This window comes from Balaenoptera ricei, chromosome 2, assembly GCF_028023285.1.
Source record: "Balaenoptera ricei isolate mBalRic1 chromosome 2, mBalRic1.hap2, whole genome shotgun sequence".
In the NCBI taxonomy this organism is placed as follows: domain Eukaryota; kingdom Metazoa; phylum Chordata; class Mammalia; order Artiodactyla; family Balaenopteridae; genus Balaenoptera; species Balaenoptera ricei.
Window position 1 is genome coordinate 160,301,995 of NC_082640.1, and position 26,247 is coordinate 160,328,241.

A 26,247-nucleotide genomic window follows, 5' to 3' on the forward strand; every position below is an offset into this window, starting at 1 on the left:
CCCCCAGTAAATCACACACACACCTGAATTCACGTCCCAGCTCCACCTCTAGGGGAATCTGACCTAAGACACTTGTAAACGTCCACAATGATGGATGAACAAGATTATTCATAGTAGCACTGTCTTGTAATAGCAAAATATTTTGTAAAGAATAGAAACAGGGCTTCCCAGGTGGCGCAGTGGTTGAGAATCTGCCTGCCAATGCAGGGGACACGGGTTCGAGCCCTGGTCTGGGAAGATCCCACATGCCGCGGAGCAACTGGGCCCGTGAGCCACAACTACTGAGCCTGCGCGTCTGGAGCTTGTGCTCCGCAACAAGAGAAGCCGCGACAGTGAGAGGCCCGCGCATCGCGATGAAGAGGGGCCCCCCCGCTCGCCACAACTAGAGAAAGCCCTCGCACAGAAACGAAGACCCAACACAGCCAAAAAATAAATAAATAAGTAAATAAATAAACTATGCACATCCTCCTGTACACTTTAAAAATCATCTCTAGATTACTTACAACATCTAATACAATGTAAATGCTATGTAAATAATTGCCAGCATATGGCAAATTCAAGTCTTAAAAAAGAAAAAAAAAAAAAAGAATAGAAACAATGTAAGTGTCCCTTAGTAGGGGACTGGTTAAACAAACTAAGAGACATCCACGGGATGGAGTCCTATGCCCTCAAAACAGAAAGATTCAGCTCTGTTTACATCCACAGGAAAAGCTCTCCAAGATATATAGAAAAGTGAAAAAACAGCCCAAATCTGGCCCACCGACTGTTTTTGTACAGACTGTGACCTAACAATGGTTTTTTATATTTTTTAATGGTTGGAAAAAATCAAACGAAGAATAATATTTCATGACATGAGAAAGCAATATGAAATTCAAATTTGTTTCCATGAATACAGTTTAACTGGAACACAGTCACACTCATTGTCTAAAACTGCTTTTGCTCTACAGTGGCAGAGCTGAGTAGCTGCAGACACCATATGTTGTACAAAGCCTAAAATATTTACTATCTGGCTTTTTATGGAAGAAGTTTGCTGACTCCTGATGTGGGGCATGTAAACTTTTGTGTAAAAATAGAGAAAATAAGCATGAATTTATTTGCATATTCATAAAGCAACCTTGGAAGGATACCCTGAGAATTAATAAGTGGTTTCCTGTGTGTGTGTGTGTGTGTGTGTGTGTGTGTTGGGGGGGGGGAGTAGGAAGTGGATGGATGGGGAAGAAACTGGTGCTACAATTCAATGAATGCTTGTACTGTGCCAGGCTGCATGCCAACAACGCATGTCACATGCATTATCTCATGAAAGCCTCTCCATAACCCTAAGAGTTAGATATACATTATCCCCCATTTTACAGTCAAGAAAACAGAGGGTAGGGAGGTTCTATACCTTGCTGAAGGTCACAGAACTCCTAAGTGCAGAAGCCAGGTTACCAAACCAAGTAAGTTCATCCTCAAGCCACCCCACCGTTTGTCATTTCTCTATCGCCATTTCACTGAGGCTGTGAGGCATTAAAGAAGAATAGGTTCTGGTCCATATCGTGGAGGACTTGAAATATCAGGGAGGCATCTGGGCTGTACTGAATGGGTAAAAGGGAGTCCCTAGAGATTTTGGAGCAGCCCACCCTCTTTCACGCATTCAAGAAGCACTTACTGAATGCCTGCCACGTGCCAGGCATTCAGGTCCAAGGGTGGCAAAGACTCTCTTACCCTCTCTGCTCCAGTGGAGACTGAGCAAAGGAACCAGCATCTCAGCACATGTGTGGAGGTACGAGGAGAGCCATACATTAGCCTTGAGATGCTGGTGGTCTTCAAGCAGGTCTAGGACATGATGGGATGGGCCTTTTCAAATGTTTATTACTTTGATGAAAGATTACCTGGTGGTGGATAGACCAGAGAGGGGAGGGCTGGAGGCCAGCTGGAAGGCTTTGGCTGTGCTCTAGGCTAGCAGGGACCAAGGATGGGACCAAGAAGAGGATAGGGATTCAAGGGATATTTAATACATAGAGAGTTCCCAGCTGTGGCTTAGACAAATGGGTGGAGGGCATTCCAAGAGCCAAGATCTCAAGGAGTGATCCAAGAAGTGACTCAGTTTGGGACATAGTGAGTGCTGGTGCCTCAGGATGGATCTCCAGATAGAAATACCCAGGAGGTAGCACTGAGGAGAGAGGCTGGGACTGCAGACACAGTCAAGGGAGTCCTGGTGGGGAGGTGGGGCTGCAGGGATGATATTACTCGGGGAGAGTATTCATAACAAACCACGACTCAGAGTTCCACTGCTGGACTCTGCTCTGGACACTTGCCAGTTTCAAAGAGGGAAATGTGTTAACGAACAGACTGGTCTCCGTGTTAGGCTTTGCTCCCATAAATTTGTCTCCAACCTTTGGTGCCGCTTGCCTGCTAGCGTGCGATAAAGCAAATGGCAAGCCAAAAAGGAATACTGACGGGAAAACGTGGCAACAGCCCATCACACTTCACTTGACAGCTTGCTCTCTACACGGCTACGTGCGTGTGCCTATAGCGGGTTTTTATTTTGCACACACAGACGATCATCATAGTTTCTGCTAGTAAAACTGTTCCCAGCTCTAATCATGGAATTAATTACATTGATAGTTCATGGTATTCCTTATGACTGCCAGATGCTCTGACACCGAAACACTTTGAGAAATACAGGAGTAAAGAGAGAATAAATAAGGGCAGAGGAGGGGGTCTGGGGAGCAACAACGCTTGAGGGGCAGACCAAGGAAGAGGCTGTGGAGATGTCAGAGAGGTAGGAGGGGACAGGGAGAGAGCACCAAGACAGGAGGGCGTTCCTTGAACTCCATCCCTGCTCCTGGCCTTCCCGTGACTGCAGGCCCAGCTCATTACAGGTGAACACACCTTGGCGCCTCCCAAGTGGCTCAGTCTCCCCTGAGAATCTGGGTCCTGGAGAGGCAGGGGGAAGCCTTCGCAGAGCTCTGCTCCCTCTCTCCTCCTCGCTGGCCAGGCAGGCCTCACGCCCAGACCACGGTCAGGTGGCCCTTGTGCCTAATCCCCAGGGACCCAAGGTAGTGTTTCCAGACATCACGCTCCAGCCCCCGCTGCAAACCTGTCCTGCCCCGGCAGGGAACAAGGGGGCACCCAGCTTTGGTGGGCGAAGAGGAGGGGACACCATGGCCTTGGCACAAAGCGAGGAGCCTGCTGATTCTAGGTGATGCATAGTTTGGGGGCCTGAGCAGGTGTGGCCCAGGCTGGGCTAAGACAGCAGCCATCACTCCCCGGCCTCTGGGTATCAGAGGTGCCAGGTTGGTGGGTTCCCAGGTGTCACCGTAAGGAGGGGACGACTTGAACTCTGCCCCTCTTGTCCTAGACAGTAAAAATGAACATTTATTGAGCACTAACTCTGTGCTGTATATTAATTGTTCTATTTGCATATGTTATCTAATCTTCGCAGCCACCTTAGGGGCTAGGTACTGTTATTAACCCCATTTTTTCAGAAAATAAAACTGAGGCACAGAGAGGTTAAGGACTTGCCCAAGGTCATTCATCTAGAATCGCACTGTCCAATAGAACTTCCTGTGACGATGGAAACGCTCTATAGTCTGTCCCATCCAATATGCTACCTGCTAGCCACTGTGGCTTGGAAGCACTTGGAAATGCAGCTGGTGTGACTGAGTTTTACATTAAATTAAATTTAAATAGTCCCTTTGTGGCTGATGGCTACTGCGTTGGACAGCACAGCATAGAAAATGGAGGAGTCTGGATTTGAACCCGGAAAGTCTATCTTGGCTATGTGGTCAAAAGTTTCCCCTGGCTACCCTCAGTGCATTCTTTGCCCCCAGGCACGTGGGTTCCCTGACTGTCCTGGCCCAGGGGAATCAGCACCCTTTTAAACCTTGCTGTCCTGAGGATGTGGCAGGAAAGAGACTGGATTTCCAGAAGACATGGACCCAGGACCAGGTCACAGGGGAGCAGGTTTCAGCATGGCCTGAGGAAGGATGTCGAAAAAGCCAGGGTTGCCTGGAGACATGGTGGTCTCTGGAGAGGCCTGAGCACCTTGTCCTTGGGATCGAGGAGCTGGGTCCCCGCCTCTAACCCCCCACCCCCCCACCCCGTGCCAGAAAGGAAGCAGCAGACATTCCTGCTCAGGGCGGGGCTCTGGGCCCGTGACATCTGAGAGACAAGTGGGGTGGCATGCTCAGTGGGGCGGTCCTGGGGGACCCAGCCCCTTCCCGCTGCCTGGCACACAGTTGCGTCATCCCCAACACTGGGACCCTCATACCCTGCTGCCCTCCCGGAAGGGCGGAGAGCTGGCCTCCCCTACGTGTCTCAAGACCTCTCCTGCTGCCGGTCCTGCTGTGCCCACTTGCCCGACCCCCTCGGCCTCCCCGGTCTGCCTGAGGTCCCCCCAAAACTGCCCCCGCCGGCCACCTGTGAGTCATATCCCCCTGCTCTGAGGTCTGTGCCTTTAGCTTTTTTCTGTGGCCACACCCAGGTCTGAGAGGTCCGGAGCTCGGGCTTACAGACCCCAGGGGACGCCCCTGCCAGGCTGAGGGGTGGGGAGGGGGCAGAACCCGGGAGCCTCGCCTGCCCAGAACCGCACCCTGCTCTGCTCGCCCAGCAGCTGGGGACAGAACACAGCACCCCGCTTCCTTGCAGGCAGATAAGAGGCGGAGGCTGGTGGAGCTCTGCACGTCCGGGGCATTGTCTGTGGGACGCCGAGCCCGGGCCTGAGGCCTGGCCCCCACCTCTAGAGCAGCATTACGTAGGTGCTGCCTCAGTGTCCCAAGTGTCCAGAGACCCCTCTGAGCCTCGTCATGCTTCTCCACCCTCCAGAGCCCTCATGCCTTGGTCAACTGCGAACGCTTTTCCACTGAGCGGCCTGCCTCACGGGCCGCCAAGCCCTTGCTCCTTGAGACTCTGCATTGCCTTTTTTCTCTCCTGGATGGGCCAGGGTGCTGGGCGGGAAGCTGGAGTGGGCTGTCTAGGCACTGGGATCACACCTAGGGCAACTCAGGGGGCAGAGAGGGGAGGAGAAGGTGCCCTGAAGGGCTGCCCAGGGCCCCAGGAAATGCCCCTCATTTTCTACGTAAGTGTCATTTTGTCCAAGTGTCAAACCACCGAGCAATCGCCCTCTCCCTCCAGCCAGGAAGGAGACAAAGAAAGGGCCCCTCCAGGAGCTCCTCTGACTCCTTCTGGGCCCAGCAAGACCACCCAAAGGGCTGCAGGATGGCCAGGGATACAGACCCCCAGAGGGGAAAGGAGGGGACTGGATCTTACCCTCTTTATATCCTTCACGGAGTCATCACAGCGCTGGGCAGACAGCTGCCGCCCCCCAGATAGTCATCACGTCGAACATTGAACTCTGTGGCTCCCAGCGCTCTGGCCTCACTGGAGCCGTCTCCCCAGCCCAGGCCAGGTCCCACTCCACAGCCATCCAGGGCCAATGAGCAGTCTGAAGCCTTTGGCCCCAAGTTCCCCCAGGAAGACTTGTCAGCTTGTGGGGGAACCTGGATGTCATGAATTCATCATCTAACCACTTCCAAGGTCCACTTGTGAGCACCTAGATGGTGCGTGGTCCCACATGGGCACGGAGGGAAAAGCCTCTGGCCCACCGAGGGCTTACAGTCCAGGCAGGGAGGCAGGAAGCAGGGGAGGGCTAGCACACCTGGTTCCTTTGTGTGGATTAGAAAAGGGGCCCTGGGCAGCCAGTTTACAGAGGCTGCCCTGCTTCCTTCAGGCTGATGTAGCATGGTGCCAGGGCTGGGCAAGCGGAACGTAGGCTAGAGTTTAGCCCCATTCATCTCCTGACCTTTGTGTAGGGTGCAACACACCCCCCCCCTCCCATGCACAGTAGTCCTGGGAGAAGACCCTGCACGTGAGTGTTTCCTACAGTCCAAGAGTGGAAAAGCAGCAGGTAGTCAGGTGAGCTGCCTGGTCAAGATGCTCCAGGCCTCCCTACGCAGGTGTAGCCCTGGGTCTGGATGCCTGGGGAAGACTTTCTAGAAGTTGTGTGATGTTAGCTGGAGGAAGGCATGGGGAGGACAGAGTCCTCCCATGTCCGAGAGAACCATGAGTGCAAAGGGACAAATCCAAGAACGTGCTGGTGATGGTGTTCAGGGGGTAAGGAGGTGTATCTGGTTAAAGGGAAAAAAGGAGGGGCCAAGGATGACAATAAATAACAGCAAATAGCTACATTTGTTTGCCGGGTACTGTTCTAAGCACTTTATGTATATAAACTAATTTAATCATCATTATATGAGGAAGTAGGTATTATGATTATACTCATTTTACAGGTGAGGCACAGAGTTGCTAGGTAACTTGCTTATGGTCACAGAGCCAATGACTAACAGAGCTGGGAATCCAACACAGGAGGCCTGCATCTGCATCTCGTTCCCGAGCCTGTACTCTAAACCCCTACACTATATCGTGGCTTGAGAGCTATGCTTTGGGTCTGAGCTTTAGAGCCTTATCCTTTGGGTCTCATGTATAAAAGGGAAGCCTTGAAGGAAGGTGTTTTTACCAGGAAGGAACAAGGTTAAAATTGGTCTCTTAGGAAGGCGAGCATGGACAACTCCTCCCTGGAGCTCCCACCCACCCTGACCGCCCGGCTGCCTGGCCAAGAGTGCTCTCCTCCCCCACCCCTGCCCCCCAGACGTTTTCTCGGGGCATCTGTGGTCCCCAGGGTGAGGCAGAGGTGAGGCAGTGAAGTCTGTGGAGCCACAGTACTCCACACACACCCACTGGTTCAAGTAACTGCTCTGTTTACGGAAACTCAGGCACAGAACAAACATCACTTTAGAAAGGTCCCCAGTGCCCTGCAAGGCGGCTCTCACTATCCCCACAGCACCTGTGAGGCACTTGCGGTGCAGAGACAGTAAGTCTCTGGCCCTAGCTCACATGTCTCACGAATGGCAAAACCCAGGATTCGAACCAGGTCTATCACACTCCTCCCAGCACTGCACCCTCACTCTCGCCACAAGCTGCTGCTGCATGAGTTACAAAGAAGCAGGTGAAAAAAGGAAGTGGTTGGAGAGGTGAAGAGGTGAAGGGAAAGAAAACACGAGTCAGGGCGTGTGGGCACCTGGAAAGTGCTACAGATCAGAGGAGAGAACTTTAGGCTGAGGGGATTGAGTTTGGACCACTTCCCAAAGCCATGAAGAACTTGGTACGTCTCACCGCCACCAAATGGGCCATGAGACGCCCACCTCTTGAACCCCGAGTTCCCAGCCTGTGGTCTTTGGGACCCATCTTCCTTCCATGCATGTTCCCCCAACCCCTGGCGGGCGGGCGTGCCCATGCACACACACACACACACACACACACACACACACACACACACCTTAGCTGGCCTGCCTTATAGGATGGCAAACACAGGCCTGTGACTTCAGATGAGTTTACCCGACCCGGACAGGCCCATTGTAGACAAAGGCAGCTGGTGCCTGGGTCAAGGATATACTTCTCAGGGGCTGGTCAAAGTCTTGGCAGCCTTCAGCCAGCCTGCTCTTCCAGGGCCTGGAACTCTTCCCCAGGACCATAAACAAAAGGAGATTTCTAAAAGACCTGGGGGCCCAATCTGAGAAGGCTTCGTTCATCCTAAACCTACCAACCAATTATGTGCCATATACCTGCTACAGGCACTTCATTTAAAAATTTTTACTAGGCTCTTTACGCTTGAGAGTGTGATTTTTTTATGCTTTACTTGATTAGTGCAAACCTATGCTATAAAAACTATCATTCCCCATTTTACAGAAGAGAAAACTGAGGCACAGAGAAGCTGTTTACTTGCCCACTATCACCACCGGGCAGGGAGGTGCTGGGATGGGGTCTCAAGGCCTGAGCTCTGTACCTCTGGTGGATGACATTCCCCAACATGCTGCTCACCCTTGGTTAAGATAGGAAACCTCACCAGAGCCAGAAACACCTTCAAGTGGTCTGGGGAAACTCTCAGAGTTTCCAGTTACCGCTGTTGCTATAAACAAAGGGCTCAAGTAACCCCAGAGTCTAGGGACAAATAAGAGTTGGTGCCATTCATAGGACACCTAAAAGGTGTGTATATGCATTTACATATGTTAGTAAATCCTCCCGACAATTCTATTAGTGGCGGGCATCCCCATCTTACAGATGAGAAAACTGAGGCTCGTGAGGTTAAATCACTTGCTCTGGGCAGCATAACTATTAAATGGCAGAGCTGAGATTCAAACCCAGACTTATCTAACAATAAGACATCAATTATGCCATAGTTGCTCCCTCACACACTATTGCCTGCTGTATGGGCTCTGACCTTGACCCAAGAACCTCCAAAAAAAAGAAAGAAATGTGGAATCAGTTTGTTCCTCAAGGGTGTGGCTTGGCTGGGGTCTCAAGAGGATACCCCCGCCCCTTGGAGTACCAGATTCCCTCCAGAGGCCTCTGATGCAACCCCTCCCGCCACCCCCCCCCCCCCCCGCTGGCTGGGTGCACCCTGGGGTGGACACCGTAGGTAGCAGTGAGGATCCCAGGCTCCGGAAGGAAACTGAGCGTGGGCGACTGGCTGGAAGCAGAAATATGGTATCTCCAGAGGTTTTGATTTGCGATCTTCATTTTGCAAGGAATGGGGATTTCTTTTCTTTTCAAAAAGCAGTGGACTTCCTTGAATTTTAGACCTTTCATAAATATTTTTTTAGGAGAAAAAAGAAGGAAAAAAACCCCCACAAAATGCCTGTCGCAGCTACTCACTTCCACATTGAATCACGGACACAAAACCACAGCTATGTGGCTAACAAAGGAACTATGTGTTTTCATATCTTGTTATTGGAAATCATTTAGCAATCTTCACTATGTCATCTGCAGACAGACAGACAAATAGACGCGCAGACACACCCCTCTGGGTCCTAAGCCGCCAATCTTACAACCTCAGTCATCAGATAACTTTGCATTTCACCCATTTTCCCTTTCTAATCCTTTTCTGGGAGATTACACTGCAAGGCTTAAATCTTCCTCCTTAGCCCCTCTCCAGAGGTGGGGTGTGTGTGTGCACATGTGTGCATGCCAGTGATTGGAGGAGGAATGCTGAGACATTGATTCAGTTAATTCCACAAGTGGAAACAAGTATACATTTCACAGTCCCTTTTTTATTAATATTATCATAATAGCACTTTACTTTGGTAAAGTGATTTTCACCTGGGAAGCTTACAGTGCCTTTTCTGACAGTGGCAAATTAATTAACTGATGGCAGATTTACAGATTGCATAACTGGAAAAACTACCGGACCCATAAATCAGACACTTCCTCTGCATCCCAGACAAGGGGTGAAACCTGATACATATTTGAAAACCTTGAGCTCAAAAGGAGAATTCACAGGGCCTGAAAAATCTCCATTATGATTTTTGAGGCATGTTCTCTCTGCACAGCTTTCCACCCTCTCTCTCTCTCTCTCTCTCTCTCTCTCTCTCCCACACACACACACACACACACCCCACCCCAGAGGGCTACATTCACTGAGCAGTCACAGTTCCGTACAAAGCAACCGGATGGGATGGGCATCCCCCTGGGGCATCTGAAAAAGAGCATTGACTGTCTTTCCGTTACCTTCTGGCTTCATCTCTCCCTAACCTTTCCTTTCAAACAAAAATCCTAGAGGACTTAGGTCAGTACAGCCACAAGCTCAAAATGTTCATTGTTACTACTTTTTTTTGTCGGATGCTGGAAACTGTATACATTAACGTTTTAATGCCCCAACAACTCCTCCAGGCTCTCGCCAGCTTTCTGGAGTTTCCTGAAAAGACACAAGATGCGTTGCCTGACCCAGTCCTCAGCAGCTCCCACGCCAAGCTTGCTGCTCTGCACTGGCCTGAGCTCACATGCTCTCGGGGCTACTTAGCAAAATGGCTACAAGCACAGGTTCCAGAGTTTTGAGTGGAGCTGGGCTAGAATGGCCCTTCCTGTCAGTTTCCTCCTGGTGGAGTATCCTCCTCATAGGATCCTTGTGAGGATTGGTTAAGGTGCTGGAGATCTTCCACTTGCCTCTGTGGACCTTTCTCTGCCCCATTCTGGGCCTTAGGAGGCTCCTTCGCCCTCTGTCTTCCAGTCCTGTTCAGCCCACAGGGGACCCCAGCAAGAGGGCAGAGGGCAGCAGACGGAGTGGAGGTATTGATCCTCCAGTTCCCTCCTGATGGGCCACTGTGGGTAGTGGTGGCTCTATTCCTCTGCCAGAGGTCACAGCCCTGTTGTGGTCCTCTCTTGTGGCTGGAGCTACTCTGGGTTCCAGTAACCGCTGACCCCTTGTCTCTTAGACCTGCAGGGCTAAGGGCTTCGCTATACTCTGCTTCCCTTGTTGTTTCCTTTGACCCTGTCCACACCTTTGCAAATAGACCCTTTATCAAATTGTCCTCACTGAGTGTGCCATCTGTTTCCTGCTGGAACCCTGACTGATACAGAAAGGAAAGAGTCTCAGCTATCAAGTATTGAGCCCTTAGCTATGTGACTCAGCGCTTTATCCACTTTGACTCATGGAAGTGAAGAGATTCACACAACGTCAAGCGGCTGGGGAGCATCAGAATCAGATGAAGCTGAGGTCTGACTCATGACCACTATGCCGTATGGTCCCCAGTATCAAGTGAGGTGGTGCCTGTAAAGTGCTTTGCACAGTAGGGCCGGCTGACTCAATAAAGCTCCATCAATGGTAGGTTAAAATAACAACTATACCACACTCAGAAATCCCACGGTCCTAAATTCTACTCCAGCGTAACACTAGCCCCGCCCTAACCACAGTCCTAAGGTTGAACCCTCGTTCTAACACCACACTAAACTTACACTCCAATCTAACCGAACCACCACCCTATTGTGAACTAGAAAGTCACCTCGACCACAACCTTCATCCCACCCATCGTAAGCCAAACATTCCTCACTGTAACCACCGGGGGAGGCTAAGATCAGGGCTGTGGGGAGAATGGGGAGCCCCTCTGCCCTCCGCACCTGGGAGCTTGCCCCCTCCCAGCGGCAGGAACATCCCACATCCCACTCCATCTGTCCTCCCCTCGTTGGACTCAACACAACTGGCCAGAGGCATTTGTGCAACATCCACTTGCCTCATGTAACTGAGCTGGTGACTTTGGTGTGGGGTGAACCAGGAGGGCAGAGCGCCTACACGAGGCCTAGAGCCAATAAATCCTGTTGGTGGTGATGATGAGAAAGGAGAATTAGAAGACGAAGCTACTCCTGGCTTCTCCATCACTTGGCTGCCGGCTCTGGGCAAATAGGAGGTGAACAGCTCTCATCTCAGAGATCTGTAGAGGGCTGGGGCCAGGCCTGGGCTGGGAGGGAGGCCCTCTCTGGAACCCAACCTAGGGAGGGTCCTGAGAATCCTCAGTTCTGGGATGATCTTAGAAAAGGGAGTCAGGCAGTCTTCATCAGAGATTTCGGGGCCACCTCAGGCCAGATGTCCACTTTCAAGCTTCAATACGAGAGGGAAGAAGAGAAGAGAAGTATGTAGCAAGCAGACACCATTTCCCTGGAATCTGCCCACTTGCCCTGCGTGGGGAGTGGAGAGGTGTTAGAAGGCCCTGGGCCCCCTTCTCCCTTGAGCATGAAGAGGCGTGAGCTTGGCCTCTTCTTCGACCCAGAAGTGTCTGCCCTGGGCCAAGCATGGTGGAAGGAAGAGGCTTGCAGGCTCCGCTGCTTGGAGAGACGGCACACCGGCCCCTCCCTCCTCACAGCCTTTGTCAGGCACTCTCGGCCTAGAGCAAAAGCAAAAGCATTGCAAGACTGCATCCACCCAGAACCTGTGTCTTTTTGTTTTCACACACAAGTACCCTAAGGCCAGCTGTGGCCCTGAGCTCCGAGGGCCTCAGGTATTTGTGTGGTTTGGAGAGGTGCATGTTAATGCTCTACAAAGTCCAGAGGTCCACGTCCCTTTCAGAGAAACCTAGGAGGGGCCTCAGCAGCCAAACCCAGCTGGAGAGGACTGCCTGAAGCAACATGCTTTGCGGGGGAAATGGGAGACATTTCCCTCTTGCGAAGAAGCCAGGTCCAGGGTCACCACATACAGCTGCACAGGTTGTGCACTGCACAATTCTTGGAGTACCTGTCATAGAGACTATGAATGTGACAGACATCTCCTGGTGTGTGTCCGGGGACCGAAAGGTCCAGCACACACAGCCTGCCTCCTTCTCCTCCTCGGTGGAAATGGAATGCTTCAGACCCACCCCGTGACTCCAAGCAGTCTCTGCTGGGCAGGGATGGGTGGGGCTGGCAGGGGTTAAGTGCCAAGGAACCCTACACAAACCTTAAAGTGGCCATGTTTCTAGAACCCTCTGCAAACAGCAGGGAGGGGGACATGGTGGTGAAGGAAGCTCTCAGCTGAGACACAGTTCTCTTCTACTGTCTTCAGAAAGCAGCAGCAGGGCTTCTGTGACTTCAGACTTGGGAAAACAAAACCCTTTCCATTTGTTCTGGCTGGAGGCCCATGAGTGAGCCTCTGACTACTCCCTCTGACTACTCCCCTTTGAGCCCTCCCTCTTCCAAACCCGCAGCCCCAGGGAAGAGCAGGCATGGGACTCTTCTAAGGCCCAAGAGATAGAAGAAACTGGGAGGAGACCCCTTTACAGCTGTTGCATCCCCTGACAGACTCCTGGAACTCCTAAGGGTCTGCTAAGCCCTGCTCTGGCTGTGCTCCAGTCACCCTCAGGAGAGAAGCATTGCTCTCCGCCTGCCTGGCTCCAGACCCCCGAGACCAAGGGGCACAGGGTAAGCAGGTACCCACCTGTTGGGAGGATTGGGACAGCCCCTTCCTGATCAACAACATGCCAGGGGATGGGCTGAGTGTCAGCTCAGAAGGGAAGGGACCTGAGACCAGCTTTCTTTGCTCCAGGCAGCAACAGAGGATACATGGTGACAGGGATGCTCATTCAGTAGATAGTTGTTTATTTATTTATTGAGTGCCTACCATTATTTATTGAGTACTATTCTAGGAGCTAGGGATATGTCAGTGAACAAATCAGCTCACACTGTACTTGGGGAAAAACAGACAATACACAATAAACGTAATAATTTAATTATACGTTATGTTAGGAAGCGGAAAATAGAAAGCACTGTGGAGATTAAAAAGTGAACCAGATGAGGGCACCCTCAAGTTGGGGGTTTATAATATTAACTGATAGGAAAATAGGAGACATCTCCCTCCTGGGAAAGAGCCAGATTCAGGGTCACCACATACAGTGGCACGGGTTGTGCACTGCACAACTGCGGTGTACCCGTCCCAGAGACTATGATGTGAAGCACATCCCCTAGTGTTGTGGTCAGTGGCTTAGGCTAACTCTAAGGTTAAAACCTTACAAAGGTGGTCAGGGAAGGCCTCAGTGAGGAGCTGCTCCTGAAAGTGACCCAGGCATGTACAGAAGGCATAAGTAAGTATCCCAGGCCCCTGTCAGGACTGCAAAATAACAGCAATAACCAGCATTTGCAAGGCACATTACAGTTCACAAAGCAATCTTTCACCCACATTGTTTTAGTGGGTGAAACCTCCCAGAGAGGAAAGAATGATTCTTCCCTTTCTACAAATAGAGACATTAAGGCTTAGTGAAGTTAAGTGGCTTGCCCAAGGTCACGAGGCTAGTTAGTGGCCTAGCTTGGAAACCAAATTGGATATCCTGATGCTAAATCTTTTCAAAATAGTATAGTGAAGATCCTGAGGGTTGGGGAATTCCAGAAAAACCCCAGGGGGCAAGCTTGGGGCTCAGAGTTATAAAAACAAATCAGAAAAATACAAGATTAAAAAAAGAAAGAAAAGAAAATGAAGGAAGGCATTCAACCCCCGGAGGTCCTGAAAGCTTGACTCAGTCAGGATTGTAGGGTTGAGTCAACCCAACATAGAGGCACCACTTGGTGGCCCTGAGGAAGGGGGTGACGCAGGATGAAAGATGTAGGCTGATTAACCCCACTGCAGCCTTGCCAAGGGACTTGAGGCTTACCATCAGGGAGAGCTAAGGTCTGCCCTGGTGAAAGGCATCACGTGTCCTTGTAATGACCTTGGAAGTGGGTAAAGGGGGAGTAAGCACATTCCACCATCGGGGATGGAAAATGGCCAGGCTGGAGGCCAGAGTCTGAGACCATTAACTCTCGACCTCAGAGAAGATCCACTTGTTGCTTCTGATTTACAAATATAGAAACTGAGGCCCAGGGAGGACAAGGGACTTTTCCAAGATTTGCTAGCATGAGTTGGTCTCTCATCAGGTGCCAGGTGTATCGGAGAATAGCCTTGGGTCCGAGGGACTGGAATGAGGAGGAGGGAGGGCCTACAGGGGGTTACGTGGCCCAGAGGCGCGAGCAAAGGCGTGTGGCAGCATGCTGGAGCCCAGGGCGGAGGAAGGGAGTGGGAGGGAGGTGGCCGCAGCTGGAGCAAGGCTCAGAGGACCCCGGCAAGCCTTCAGACCGGCCCAGAGTCAGGATCTCCTGGGTTCCCAGGGCAGGCCCACCATCTAGCTGCCAACCTTCATCCTGCCTCAGTTTCCCCATCTATAAGCCCAGATTGTGGGTTGGAGAAGAAAATCCCTTCTGGCAAACGGGGCATCTCACTGATTTGTCATAGGCATGGGGGAGTAGGCAGGTACGGGAAGACATTTCACATTTTTCAGACACCCCACTAACCTCTCTCTGTGCGTTATTTCAGGGAATTCTCGCAACCACCCTCTGAGATGAGCATCAGCTTTCCCACTTCAGAGAACCTGAGTTTCAGTGAGGCGAAGCGACTTGCACGACTAGTTTGTGAGGACACGGAGGGTTTAAATGCTGCCTGATTCCAAAGCCCAGCGCTTCCCCGGCACACACGCCGGGGTCGCCTCCTTGCACCTGCTGCCCTCTCCCCAGGTACCTCATTTGATTCTAGGTCATCCATCTCCTGGGCAAATGGCTTGCCCTTCTGTCAGGAAGGATGCCTGGGTCCCCCCTGCGGTGGCTCCCGGTGCAGACTGGCAGAGACCACCCCTCGGGGCAGAGTCCCCGCACCCCCTGTAGGTGGCCTGGCAAGGCCTGGGGGTGAGGGGAGGCCGCACTCCCGCAGGAAAACTGCGGCCTCACCCTCTGCCACAGCAGGTTAAAGGTCACACGTTGGGAAGCCCACGAGGGCCCGAGTGGCGACGACGTGGGGCTGAACGATGCTGGGTCCTGCTGGGGAGGCGAGTCCTATGCCACCCACCCGCACCCAGTGGCCCGGCGCCCACCCCCGAGGCCAGGCCTGCGACGGGAGCTGCACTAGTGCCCCTGCCCTTCCTCCTTCTCCCTACTGACAAAGGCCCCCCGAGGGGCCGGCCACTCCCACCTCGGAGCCTTGTCAGCAGAGTGGGGACATTGGGAACCCACTGCAGGGCTTGTGAGAGTAAAGGAGAGACCGCGGGGAGAGGGCCAAGCTGCCCTCAGCCGGCTTGACTCCACTCTACTCTGGGCCCGTCGTGTTCGAGGTGCTGGAGATACATTGACAAAGAAAACAGATTACAGCCCTGTCCTCCTGGGCCTGAGGTTTTACTGAGGTAAGAAATAAATACATAAGTAAAATTCATAAGACGTTAGTGCTATGGAGCAAAATAGTTGGATAGGAGTAGGGAGTGTTTGCGGGTGTGCGGTGTAAAATCAGGTGAGCATAGGTGGGGTTCCCACTGAGAAGCGAAGACCTGGAGGGGGAGGGAAGCAAGCCATGTGTGTATCTGGGAAGAGGGTTTAATGTAGGTTGAATTGGGTCCCCGATCCCCCAAAAGGTTTCTTGAAGTCCTAACTGCCAACCTATGAATATGAACTTATTTGGACATAGGGTCTTTGCAGATGTAATTAGTTAGGGTTAGAGGAGATTATACTGGATTAGGGTGGACCCTAAACCCAATGACTGGTGTCCTTATAGAAAGAATACCCCCCCAACACACACACACACACGATATGTGACGACAGAGGCAGAGATTAGGGTGATGCAGCTACAAGCCAAGGGACACCAAGGATTTCAGGGAGCCATCAAATGCTAGGGCAGAGGCATAGGACAGATTCTCCCTCGGAGCTTCCAGAAGGAACAATCCTACCAACACTTTAATTTTGGGCTCTGCCCTCCTGAACTGTGAGAGAATACATTTCTGTTGTTTTAAGCCGTTCTGTTTGTGGTCATTCGTTATGGCAGCCCTAGGAAAGGAACACAGGGCTCCAGGGAGGGGGGACAGCAGGCCCTGAGGTGGGAGCATCTCTAGCATATCTGAGGAAAAACCAGTTGTCCAGTGTGGCAGAAGCAGAGTGAATGAGGGGAGCGAGTGGTGAGAGCTGATGTTGGAGATGTCAGAAAGGTTTTGGGGGCCATATAGGGCCGCCCTTGTGGCAAGCCCTTGATAAGAGGAGCTATTACACTGCAGATGGAGGGTCCCAGCTGGCGTGGGCTGCAGTGTGTGGATGTGGCTGACCCCCATGATCTTTGTCCCCCGGTATTATGCCTTTGAATATGTATATAAATGGCAAAAGGAAATCAAGGTTGCAGGTGGAATTACAGTTGCTAATTAGCTGACCTTAAAATAGGGGAGAGTGTCCTGGGTTATCAGGGGGCCCATGTAATCATATAGGCCCTTAAAAGTGGAAGAAGGCAGAAGAGTCAGTGAGAGATTCAGCCGAAGAGGGAGGCAGAGGGCAGAGTTAAAACATGAAGAGTTCACCTTCTGCTGCTGGCTTTGAAGAGAGGAAGGTGGCCACAAGCCAAGGTATGTGGGTGGCTTCTAGATGTGATGGCCCTCAGGTGACAGTCAGCAAGGAAGTGAGGCCCTCGGTCCTACAACTGCAAGGAAGTGAATTCTGCCAACAAACAACCTGAATGAGCAAGAAAACAGATTCTCCCTAGAGCCTCCGGGAACTCAGCCCTGCTGATACCTTGACTTTAGCCTGGTGAGCCCCGTGTCAGACGTTTGACCTATAGAACTGTGGGATAATACATGTGCATTGTTTTAAGCAGCTAAATTTGTGGGGTGTGCAGGGAGGAGGAGATCGAGAAGAAGAGGGAGAGACCGACGGGGACAGTAAAAAGAAGGCTGACGCCAGCTGCCTTCTCAGGGAACAGCCCGCTAAGAGCCACGATCATGGGGCCCACAGCTTCCCAGACATCTCCCTCCCAGCCCCGCTTGTCCACCGCAACACTGTCCTCCAGGCCCCTTGTTGTCCAAGCGCTGATCAAGCCCGCTGAGGATGTCCCCGGGGCTCCACCTCTAGGTCCTCCTTAGTCCTAGAGTAAACCCAGTGGAGGTCCCTCCCATTCGGAGAATTGTTGTGACACCTCCCTCCCCCCCTCCCCCATAGGGCTGGTGAGATGGTCTTGGTGGAACAGCCAAGCCAGCCAAAAACCACTATTGGTGCTACTGCTGGATCACACCACCCCTGAGACTGGGCCTGGGCTCTAACTTCTCCCCAGAGCAGGTCTGCACACACACACACACACACACACACACACACACACACACACCCACACACACAGGCACCCCAGTTTTCTGTCTGCTTTTTGCCACACAAGTCCTCATGGCAAAGAGAACCAGCCTGCTGATGGCTAACACGTATTGAGCACTAACCCATATCAGGCACCCTACTAAGTGTCCTACTCAAATGGTCTCATTTCATCCTCGCTGCAATCCTACCAGGTGGAGACTATTGACTCAGAGATGTTAGGATATTTTGCACATGTTAGGATGTTTTGCCTGATGTCACACAGCTGGTAAATCCAGACTTGGACTCCAGGATTCTCTGAATCCGAAGCCCAGGCTCAGAACCTCACTCCTCCAGGGGTGGTCCACGGGCCAGCAGCATCGGCATCACCAGAGACCATGCTAGAGACGCTCACCCCAGACCTGCCAAATCAGAAGCCGCCTGTTAACACGTTCCCAGGTGACTCGCAGGCCTGTTTCAGTCTGAGAAGCACGGGTGTAAAGCACTGTTTTCCAAGGCCTGCTGGTCCTCGACTGTCGTAACCACCTCCTCCTCCAGTCTCTCCAGGCCCTTCCCCAGCTGCCTCGCTCTTGCTCCACAGGTGGGGTAGGCTGTCTGCCCAGCCTGGGGAAGAAGTCTGAACCCCGGGCTCGGAGGGAGTCTGCAGGCCCCCGCGGCCAGTCCAGGCTGCAGCTGGACAACATCAATCCACGTCTGGCTCTCTGTAGGGCGTGCTGCCTGCTGCCCGAGACTCTCCTGACCCCTCCCTCTCGTCTTCCTTCTGAGACACAAGTCTCTTGGCCTCTGTCTAGTGCTCTCCTGAAGATGGCCTCTGGCCATCACCAGTCCCTGCAATGAATGTCTCTCCTCCCTGAACATTTTGCACCGTCCCCGCCCCCGCCAAGAATGCCCTCTGCATTTATGTCACTCCCTTATCTGGACACCAAGGGCCTGTCCAAGTTGCCATCAGGAGAGAGTCCAGCGGCTGCTTGGGAAAGCTGGCCAAGTTCACAGGAAATGTCTGACACCACCAGGCAAGTGGGATTTGGCCTCCCAAAGCAAAACACAGCTGGGCCAACAGTGGGCCGCTTGGACTTTCCCAGATTTCATGGCATTGAGGCGCCAAGGCAGAGAGAGAGAGAGAGAGACATGGAGAGAGAGAGAGAGAGAGAGACTGGGCTGGCCTGGAGGCTGCAGCTCATTAAAAACATCACAGTAGCCCCTGGCCAGGGAGTCTGTGAAGCTCAAAAAGGACAGCCCTGCTGTGGGCCGGAGACCTCACCCCAGGCCTTCCTCCTCCCCTGCCTCTCGCACACAGCAGACCTTCGCCGGGGGACTGAAGCCTCACAGAGCTGGTCCTCCTTCCCTCCCAGCCTCCTCCCCACCAGCATCGAGCCTCGTCCATTTCTTCACTCAACTTGTGTTGACTGAGCACCTACAGGGTACCAGGTGCGGTATTAGGTGCCAGGGACACGTTCATGAAAGAGGAGGACACAGTAGTCCCTGCTCTCAGGGAGCTCCTGGTCCAGTGAGCAAATGCACAGACTGTCCCGAGGCAGAGTGAAAAGCGTGACACTGGGGAAGCACGGAGCCTCCCGTCCTCCCGCACTCGGAGCACCACTGAGGGTGGTGCCCTTGGTTCCAGGGCAGGGTGAGGGTTCGGGGCCAAATGGGCCCTTGGTTAGGTAAGTCTTCCGTTGGGAGCGAGCGACAGAAAGCAATGCAGATTGAGCACTTCCTGCAAGCTGGGACTGCAGGAGGCACTGTGGGGAAATCCAGTGTGAGACGGAGGCGCTGCCTTCCAGGGCGCGGGCCACACTGTCTGATTGCAGACTCAGCGATGTGTGAGCCACGTGTGCGCTGCAGGGGGTCAGAGCCTGGCGGATATGAGGGAGGGGGTGCTTTTTGGAGGAAGCAGGACTGGGCCTTGAAAAATACAAGCGGGATAGGCTGGGAAGATGGGGCAGGGGATGTCAAAAGAGTTCTGGCTCAAGGGTACAAGGAACAGAATGACCTGCCAAGCAACCACCCCCAACACTCACTTGTGCACGCACACAGGGGATAAATGCACTATAAAACGAATGAATCCCACAAGCCAAAAAAAGAGCTTGCAGGGGGAAAGCCAGGCTGGAAGGACTCTGCTCCCACCCTGCCCCGGGGCTGGCCCTGGAGCTGCCACCTCTGGGGCTCCTCCAAGTGCCTTCACACCAGGCCCACCCACCTTGGACCCAGAGCCGGGACCAATGAGAACAAGGCTCAGGCCCTGCCCAACTGGTCACAGCCAATTCCAGGCAGTTCACCCTGCCCCCTGCATTGTCCACCTGGCCCTTAGCTCTGCCCCCCCATCTCTGCCCCAGCATCCTAAGGCCTTGGCTAAAGAGTTTGGCTCTTCTGGTTTTAACTTTGGGGGCTCCCTAGGCCTTGGCCCAAGTTCATCTTTCTGTTCTTTCTGCTCCTGGCTGCTCCCGGAAACCACCTGCTTGTTTGGGTGGCCAGGGCCCTGGAAACCCCCTTACCAAGACCCTGGTCTGCCCCGGCCCCCATCGCCCCTCCCCCTTCAGAGTTGCTGGACAACCTTGAGCTCCTTTCCTTTCTCTCCTGAGCTTTCCCCACTGGGGACCTGGCCTCGAGGTCAGCCTCTTCTCCCTGATTCTCCCAGCTTCCTCTGGGAGGGCAAATCCTTTTTTCCCCCCGAGTTCAGCAAGACAAGGTTCAAACATTTCAGAAAGAACTTCCTAAGTAGGAAGCGAATGGAAAAACTACCTGAAAAACCAAAAGGAAAACACAGCCCCCAGAAATGGACCAGTTTACAAAGTTCAGATTTCCTGTCCTGAGCTAGGAAATGTCTAGCCAGGTTGGCTGGCAAGCGGGCCAGGGAATCCTGCCCATGAACACACCCCTTCCCACTTTTTAATCTTCTCCCTTCCCCTACATGCTCCAGCTGCCCCTCCGAGGAGAGAGGTTAGCACTGGGGGTGACCGAACTGAAGGGGCTTTTTCTGGCAGAGGAGTCCTTCCTGCATCACAGGGACCACAGGCAGAGAAGGGGGAGGCGGAGGAGAAACATTTATAGAGTTCACTATGTGCCAGGCACTGTTCTAAGCATTTTCCTCATATTAATTAACTTAACCCTTACAATACCATGATTATGATTATCACCATTTTCCCCAACTTACTGATGAGGAATCAGAGAGATAAGTAACTTGCCCAAGGTCACCCACCTAGGAAGTGGCAACACCAGGATTCGAAACAAGAGAGCCTGGTGCCAGGGATGTGCCCTCCTCAGCTCTCTGCCGGGGTCTGGAGAGTAAAGATTTTCCCTCCCACCTCCACTGTGCACCCTGCCCGAGCCTGTGTCAACCCCCCGTACCTGCTCCCCTGCTCGCCGCCCCTCTGGTGGGTTCAGGGGAAGGGGAGGAGAGCAGGAGGGGGAAAAGGAGGACTCTCTGGCCTTCTCCACCAGGGTCTTCACCAAACGGGCCGCAGGGAGAAGCCCCTCCAGAGAGGCTGCGCCCCCTGACCGGAGGCCCCACTGAGGAGGGCACTCACCTGGCCAGCGGCCGCTGTGGTGCTGGTGGCCGCGCCCTGGCTGTGGTGCTTTCTCTGGCCGCGCTGCTCCTGCGCAGGTTGGGAGACCCCTCGGCTGAGCGTCGGGGTGCCGGCCTGGAGTTCTGGGGGTCGAATTCCTCCTCAGGAATGACCTCTTCACAGCGGGCTCCGCGGAAGCCGGAGCGGCACACGCAGAGCTGGGGCCGGCTGCAGGAGCCCCTGTTCTGGCAGGGCGGCTGGCACACGGCTGGAGAGACAGGGAGAGGGTGAGGGTCGCCTGTCAGCGTCGGACAACCCATCACGGACTGAGTGACCCGTCACACCGGCACCCCCGGCAGAACACCCAACATTGTGCTGTACGTATACTTAAGCGCTCCCTTTTTGTTGTCTGTCCAGCTGGGGACCTGGCCTGCTGGTGTGGCTTCCTCTTCTCTCTGCCTTTGTGTGTGCTGCTTCCCCTCCCTGGAGCTGTTTCCCTTTCCTCTCCACTTACCTAAGTCCTACTGTTCCCTCAAGGCCCCCTCGCCATCCCTGATGACCCACCTCCAGCAACTGCTCCCTCCTCTGAACAACTAGGACGAGTGCTCACCTTGCACAGCGTCAGTGTGACGGGTTTGTTATGTATGTGTCTCAACTCCCTAACTAATATGGTCAGCACCCTCAAGTGCAGCGACTGTTCCTTACACCTCTTTGCCTCCTTAACTCCTAGCATATGCCTAACAATGACACAATCAATATTGTTTTTATTATGGCAGCTACTATCTGTTCGGTGCTACAACATGCGAGGAACTGTGCTCTGCATACACTGTCTCATTTAAGCTTGAAACAATCCTATACAGCAAGTGTGATTATGATTCTCATTTTACAAATAATGACTCTGAAGCTCGGAGTGGTTAAAAGATGTGCCTGAGGTCACCCAGCTAGGCAATGGTGGATCGAGGATCCAATCCAGGTCTGTTTGATGGAAAAGCCCAAGCTCTTTCCACCCCACCACCTCCCAGCAGGGCTGAACCATCTCTAAACCTTGGCCTGGAGCTGATGATGAAGCAAAAGGGATCTGTTGGCTTCAAGTCAGCCTCCGAATGCACCCTTGGCCTGGGAAGCTGCACATCCCAGGTTGGCTCTGGTGGTGGAGACCACAGACCCTCAAACCCATCTCTCTCCAAAGCCCATACAGTCAATCTTAGATTGAGGGAGGATGTTTACCAGCTCCTGCATTCATTCAGTGAACATTAACCGAGCACTCACTAGGTGTGAGGCTTGTGGTAAAGAGGAGCCCTCTCTCAAGGAGTGTCCTATTTCACATGGAAGCCAGGACATAGGTCATGTGATAAGTGTCGGCCAGAGTCTCTAACCCAGGCTGAGGTAAGAAGGGAAAGTCAGGGAAGGCTTCCTGGAGGTGGTGATGCTGACCAGAGACAGCAAGGATGAGTAGATTGGGCATCGTGTCAAACAAGGGCAGCCTGTCTACTCAGGGGAGAGTGGGGAAATCATAGGTCTCGCTGCAGGATTCCAACCATGAGCTAGATCCTGAGGCTAGAGCATTTTCCTCAGTGCTTGGGCATCCCTTCCTGGCAGCCCCAGGCCTCCAGGTAAGCAGACTGTGTGAGAGAATTGTAAACCTGAGCACTTCCCCAAACACAAACTGCCACCTTGGCAGGATTTTGGCCTATCACCTGGCTGCCACTCCACCTGCCCAAGCGGAGTCAGCCCCCATCTGACCACCCGCCAGGCCACTGTCACCACCACCACCAGAGACACGGTCTGCTGGGGCCAGCCCTGTAGCCAAACCAGGGCCAGCGAACACTGGGGAAGCAGGTTTGCCCAGGACAGGTGTCAGCCCTGGTTTATTTTAGGGAGGGAGTAGAAAGGGAGGGCCTGAGTGGTCTCCCATATGGACCACAGATGCTACATCACTCCCAGCCCCTCAGATCCACACCTCTCTGCCAGCAAAGCCTGGCATGGGCAAGGGGAAGGTCACACAGCCCCTCCCAGTCTCCGTGTCTCTTCTACCTCTGCGTGGGTGGTCCCTGCCCTTAAGACAGCCTTCAAAACCAGTTTAGCTTCTGTCCTTCCCCTCCTGGGCCCCAAGGATGGCCCATCCTTGACTTCAACAGTAAGATCTTTCTCTCTCTAGAAACCCAAGACCCCAAATCCTGCAAGCCGAGCCCATGTCTTCCTGAGACTCGCTTACTTCTGGTTCTGCCTTATTCGCCAATACACCCGCAAACATTTAGTGAGCACCCTCTCTCGGTCAGACTGGGTGCCGGACGTACAAAGACAACAAGGCTGGTCCCTGGGTGGAGGAAACTCTGCCAGGTGGGGGGGTTCTCAGAATCATGGAAGCCCCTTGCCCTCAGGCGGTTAGGTCCTCAATGAGGACAAGGGTTGGCAGACTTTGGCTGGTATGATGAATAGCTCACAGAAAGTGGGTGTTTGGGGGGAAACTATAAAATTGGCATTTACATATGCACGTAATATTGTGGTTGATAAAAGTTCTAAAAGGCTTCCAAACCAGTCAGACTTGTTGGCAGAAATAAACCCGTTTGGGAAGATAAGCTTTCTGGACCAATCGTTTATGAAACTGCACAGAGGCCAGGTCTGCTAAGAAAGGGCCTCCAAGTGCTGGGTTTTCAGAGCCAGCTCTCACCAACTTCATTTGTATCCTCCTCTGTGTTGTCTTCATAAGTCTCAGCAGGAAGTGATTTCCTCACTACAGTGTTCAAGCGTTTTGTTCTGAGCCAAGCATCTGCATTATGGGATTGGAGCATAAACTCCTCTCCTCTCTCTCCACTCCCCCAAAAGCCACCCCGCAAATGGCCCCAAATGGTGGCTCCAAGTGCCTATCTATGAAAGGCACCATTCTTAGGACAGTTTTTACTGGTCTGCCATGAAACAAGAAAAATAAAAACAGTTTTCTGTGTTTCTTGTAATGCTATTTTTTCCCCACTTAAAAAGTGTTTTTTATTTTGAGATTATTATTTTATTACTTTTCTGGTGTTAAAATGTTCTTTTAAAATTAAAGGTGATGGCAAATGGTAGTTTGTTTTTCTAACATCCTCACTTAGCAAAAGGAAAAGCTGGCTACTGTACTTTGGTACCTAAGATGTTTGGGGATATTTACTGGTGCGTGAAATCCAAAAGAACCCTTTGGGAAGGAGGGGCGGGGCGATAGTGGTCATGTGCCTTTTGTTAAAGGAAACTGCAGCAAAATATTCCTAAGTCAAATGAGCACAGATTTCAAAACTGAAGTATCAGAAAGGGGATCAGCCATCGCAGAATCGCCCCATGGCAGGGGTATTGCATAAAGCAAGGAAGGAAATGCCGAGGCACCCCGGAGAGGCAGTTTCATGCAGTGCTGTGGGAATTTTAAGAGAGAAAATTCCCAACCATGGCAGGCTGGGCAGTCTTCATGTTTTGCTCTTGGAGCCTCATTCCTCCCATTTTCCCACAAGGGCAGAGGTCATGCCTTATACTTGAGAAATCAACACAGGATGGGGTATATGGCTTTAATGAGTCTTCGGTGATTGATGATTGGTGACAGGTTAGCAAGCGTGATGCCACGAGGTCCATGTTTAGCCATCGAGGACACACCCAGCCCCTCCCTGTCAGGGGCTGGCATCCTCAGAGCCCGAAGGTGATGCTGCTCCCAGCCTCCCTGTGCCCGCTCGCCAATGCCAGCCTTTAGCCATTCATAATTTGGGCTCCACCTGAGCCCTGGCTTCTCCACACTCCCCTGGCACTATCTTTCTCACTGAGGATTGGACATGTGGAAAGTTTCAGCTTTGGGAGTTCAGCTCTGTGGAGGTAGCAGTATGCCAAAAGAGAGGGGAATAAAAAGAAATCTCCCGAAATTACTTTGAAACAAGAAATAGAAGGCATCATTCTCCCCAACTCCCCCACTCCTGGCTGTGCCCCTTCTACCTTCACTCTGCTCCAAAACAGTCAAGCAGAGGTTTGCTCAGATTTTCCGAACAAAACCTCTGCCTTTGGGAGGAGACCGAATGCACAATGGGCAGGCCTGGGGGAGAGTCTGGAAACAGCTCCCACAATGCAGGCTGCTCCTACCATCCACTCAGAGCCCTTGTGACCAGCGACTTGGTAGCAAAAAGAACATGGGGTCGGGAGTCAGAAAGATTTGGCTTGACCCCCTCTCAGCCACATCCCAGCTGCGTGACCTTGGGCGCGTCTCGTCTCACTGAGACACCTCAACCAGTGCCTCAGCTGTCTCATCCATAAAATGGGTCTGACAATTCCTGCCTCAAAGAGTTGTGTGAGTCTCAGCAGAGATCATGGAAGTACTTTGTACTCTCTAAAGCTGTGCTGTCCAATGCTGTCTAATGCTGTAGCCATGAGCTATATATGGCTGTTGAAATGGAAATTGATTAAATAAAATTTAAAATTCCGTTCCTCAGTTGCACCACACACATTTCAAGGGCTCAAGAGCCACATGCGGCTCGTGGCTACCATGTTGGATGGCAAGACATAGAACATTTCCACAGAAAGTTTCCACAGAAAGTTGTATAGGACATCAATGCTAAGTTAAAAAACAAAAAAACAAAAAAACCACACACCTAGTGGCAGAAGCAAGAGGGCTTCTGAACTTCTCTGCCATGACGTTTTTCCCAGGAAAAGGCAATGACAAGGCAGGCCCTGGTTAGAGAGACACCCCAAGCACTGTGGTGCAGAGGCAGGGCTGCTCTTCAGGTGTTAAATACAGCCCGGTCCCCTCTCTACCTCCTTCCACCCCAGCCAGGTAGGGCTTTTGTCATCAGCTCTCTCTCCTGGGATCTAGAGGTGCCGTCTCCCTCCGTCAATTCCATTAGGTGAGGCACCGACTTTAGGGTGGGCCCCTTAAGCCTGTGCCCTCCTCCGAGGCCTCCAGTACCAGGCCCTCCTGTCTGGGAGATGAACCTACCTTCCAGATTAGACTCTGGGCCCCGCACCCCCATACCTGAAGCTCAGCTGCTCCTCAGATTAAACCTCCGTCTTTCCTAAACTCTGTGTCAGTGGGACACTAAGGACCTCCCCACTGAGTACCTGATCCCTCCCTCAGGATGGGGCCCTGTCCCTTCCACACCCAGAGACCTTTCTAGGCAGGACGGTCACCTACCACCCTCAGTGCTGCCCTCCCCCGGGCCCCCCCTCACCTTAGAACCCTACCTGGAGGCCTCAGCTTGCCCTTGGAATTCACTTAACTGGGGGTCTACCTGTGACCCTGAGCTGTTTCTCCACAGCCTTGACCTTTGGTTTCCACAGAAAGGGGACCCTGATGTCAGAGCTCCCCGAGGCCAGGAAATCCCTCACTGGCCTTCAC

At 52.6% G+C, this 26,247-nt stretch overlaps 1 protein-coding gene across 4 annotated transcripts in view; it reads right to left on the reverse strand.

Annotated features, from left to right (window-relative positions):
- Window positions 1-26,247, reverse strand: part of LTBP2 (latent transforming growth factor beta binding protein 2) — a 100,427-nt gene that overhangs the window by 58,706 nt on the left and 15,474 nt on the right. For all 4 annotated transcript variants that reach the window (XM_059914655.1, XM_059914659.1, XM_059914657.1 and 1 more), the window contains exon 3: window positions 20,931-21,177. In XM_059914655.1, the coding sequence (XP_059770638.1) occupies window positions 20,931-21,177 (247 nt within the window). The remainder of the gene's footprint in view (window positions 1-20,930; window positions 21,178-26,247) is intronic.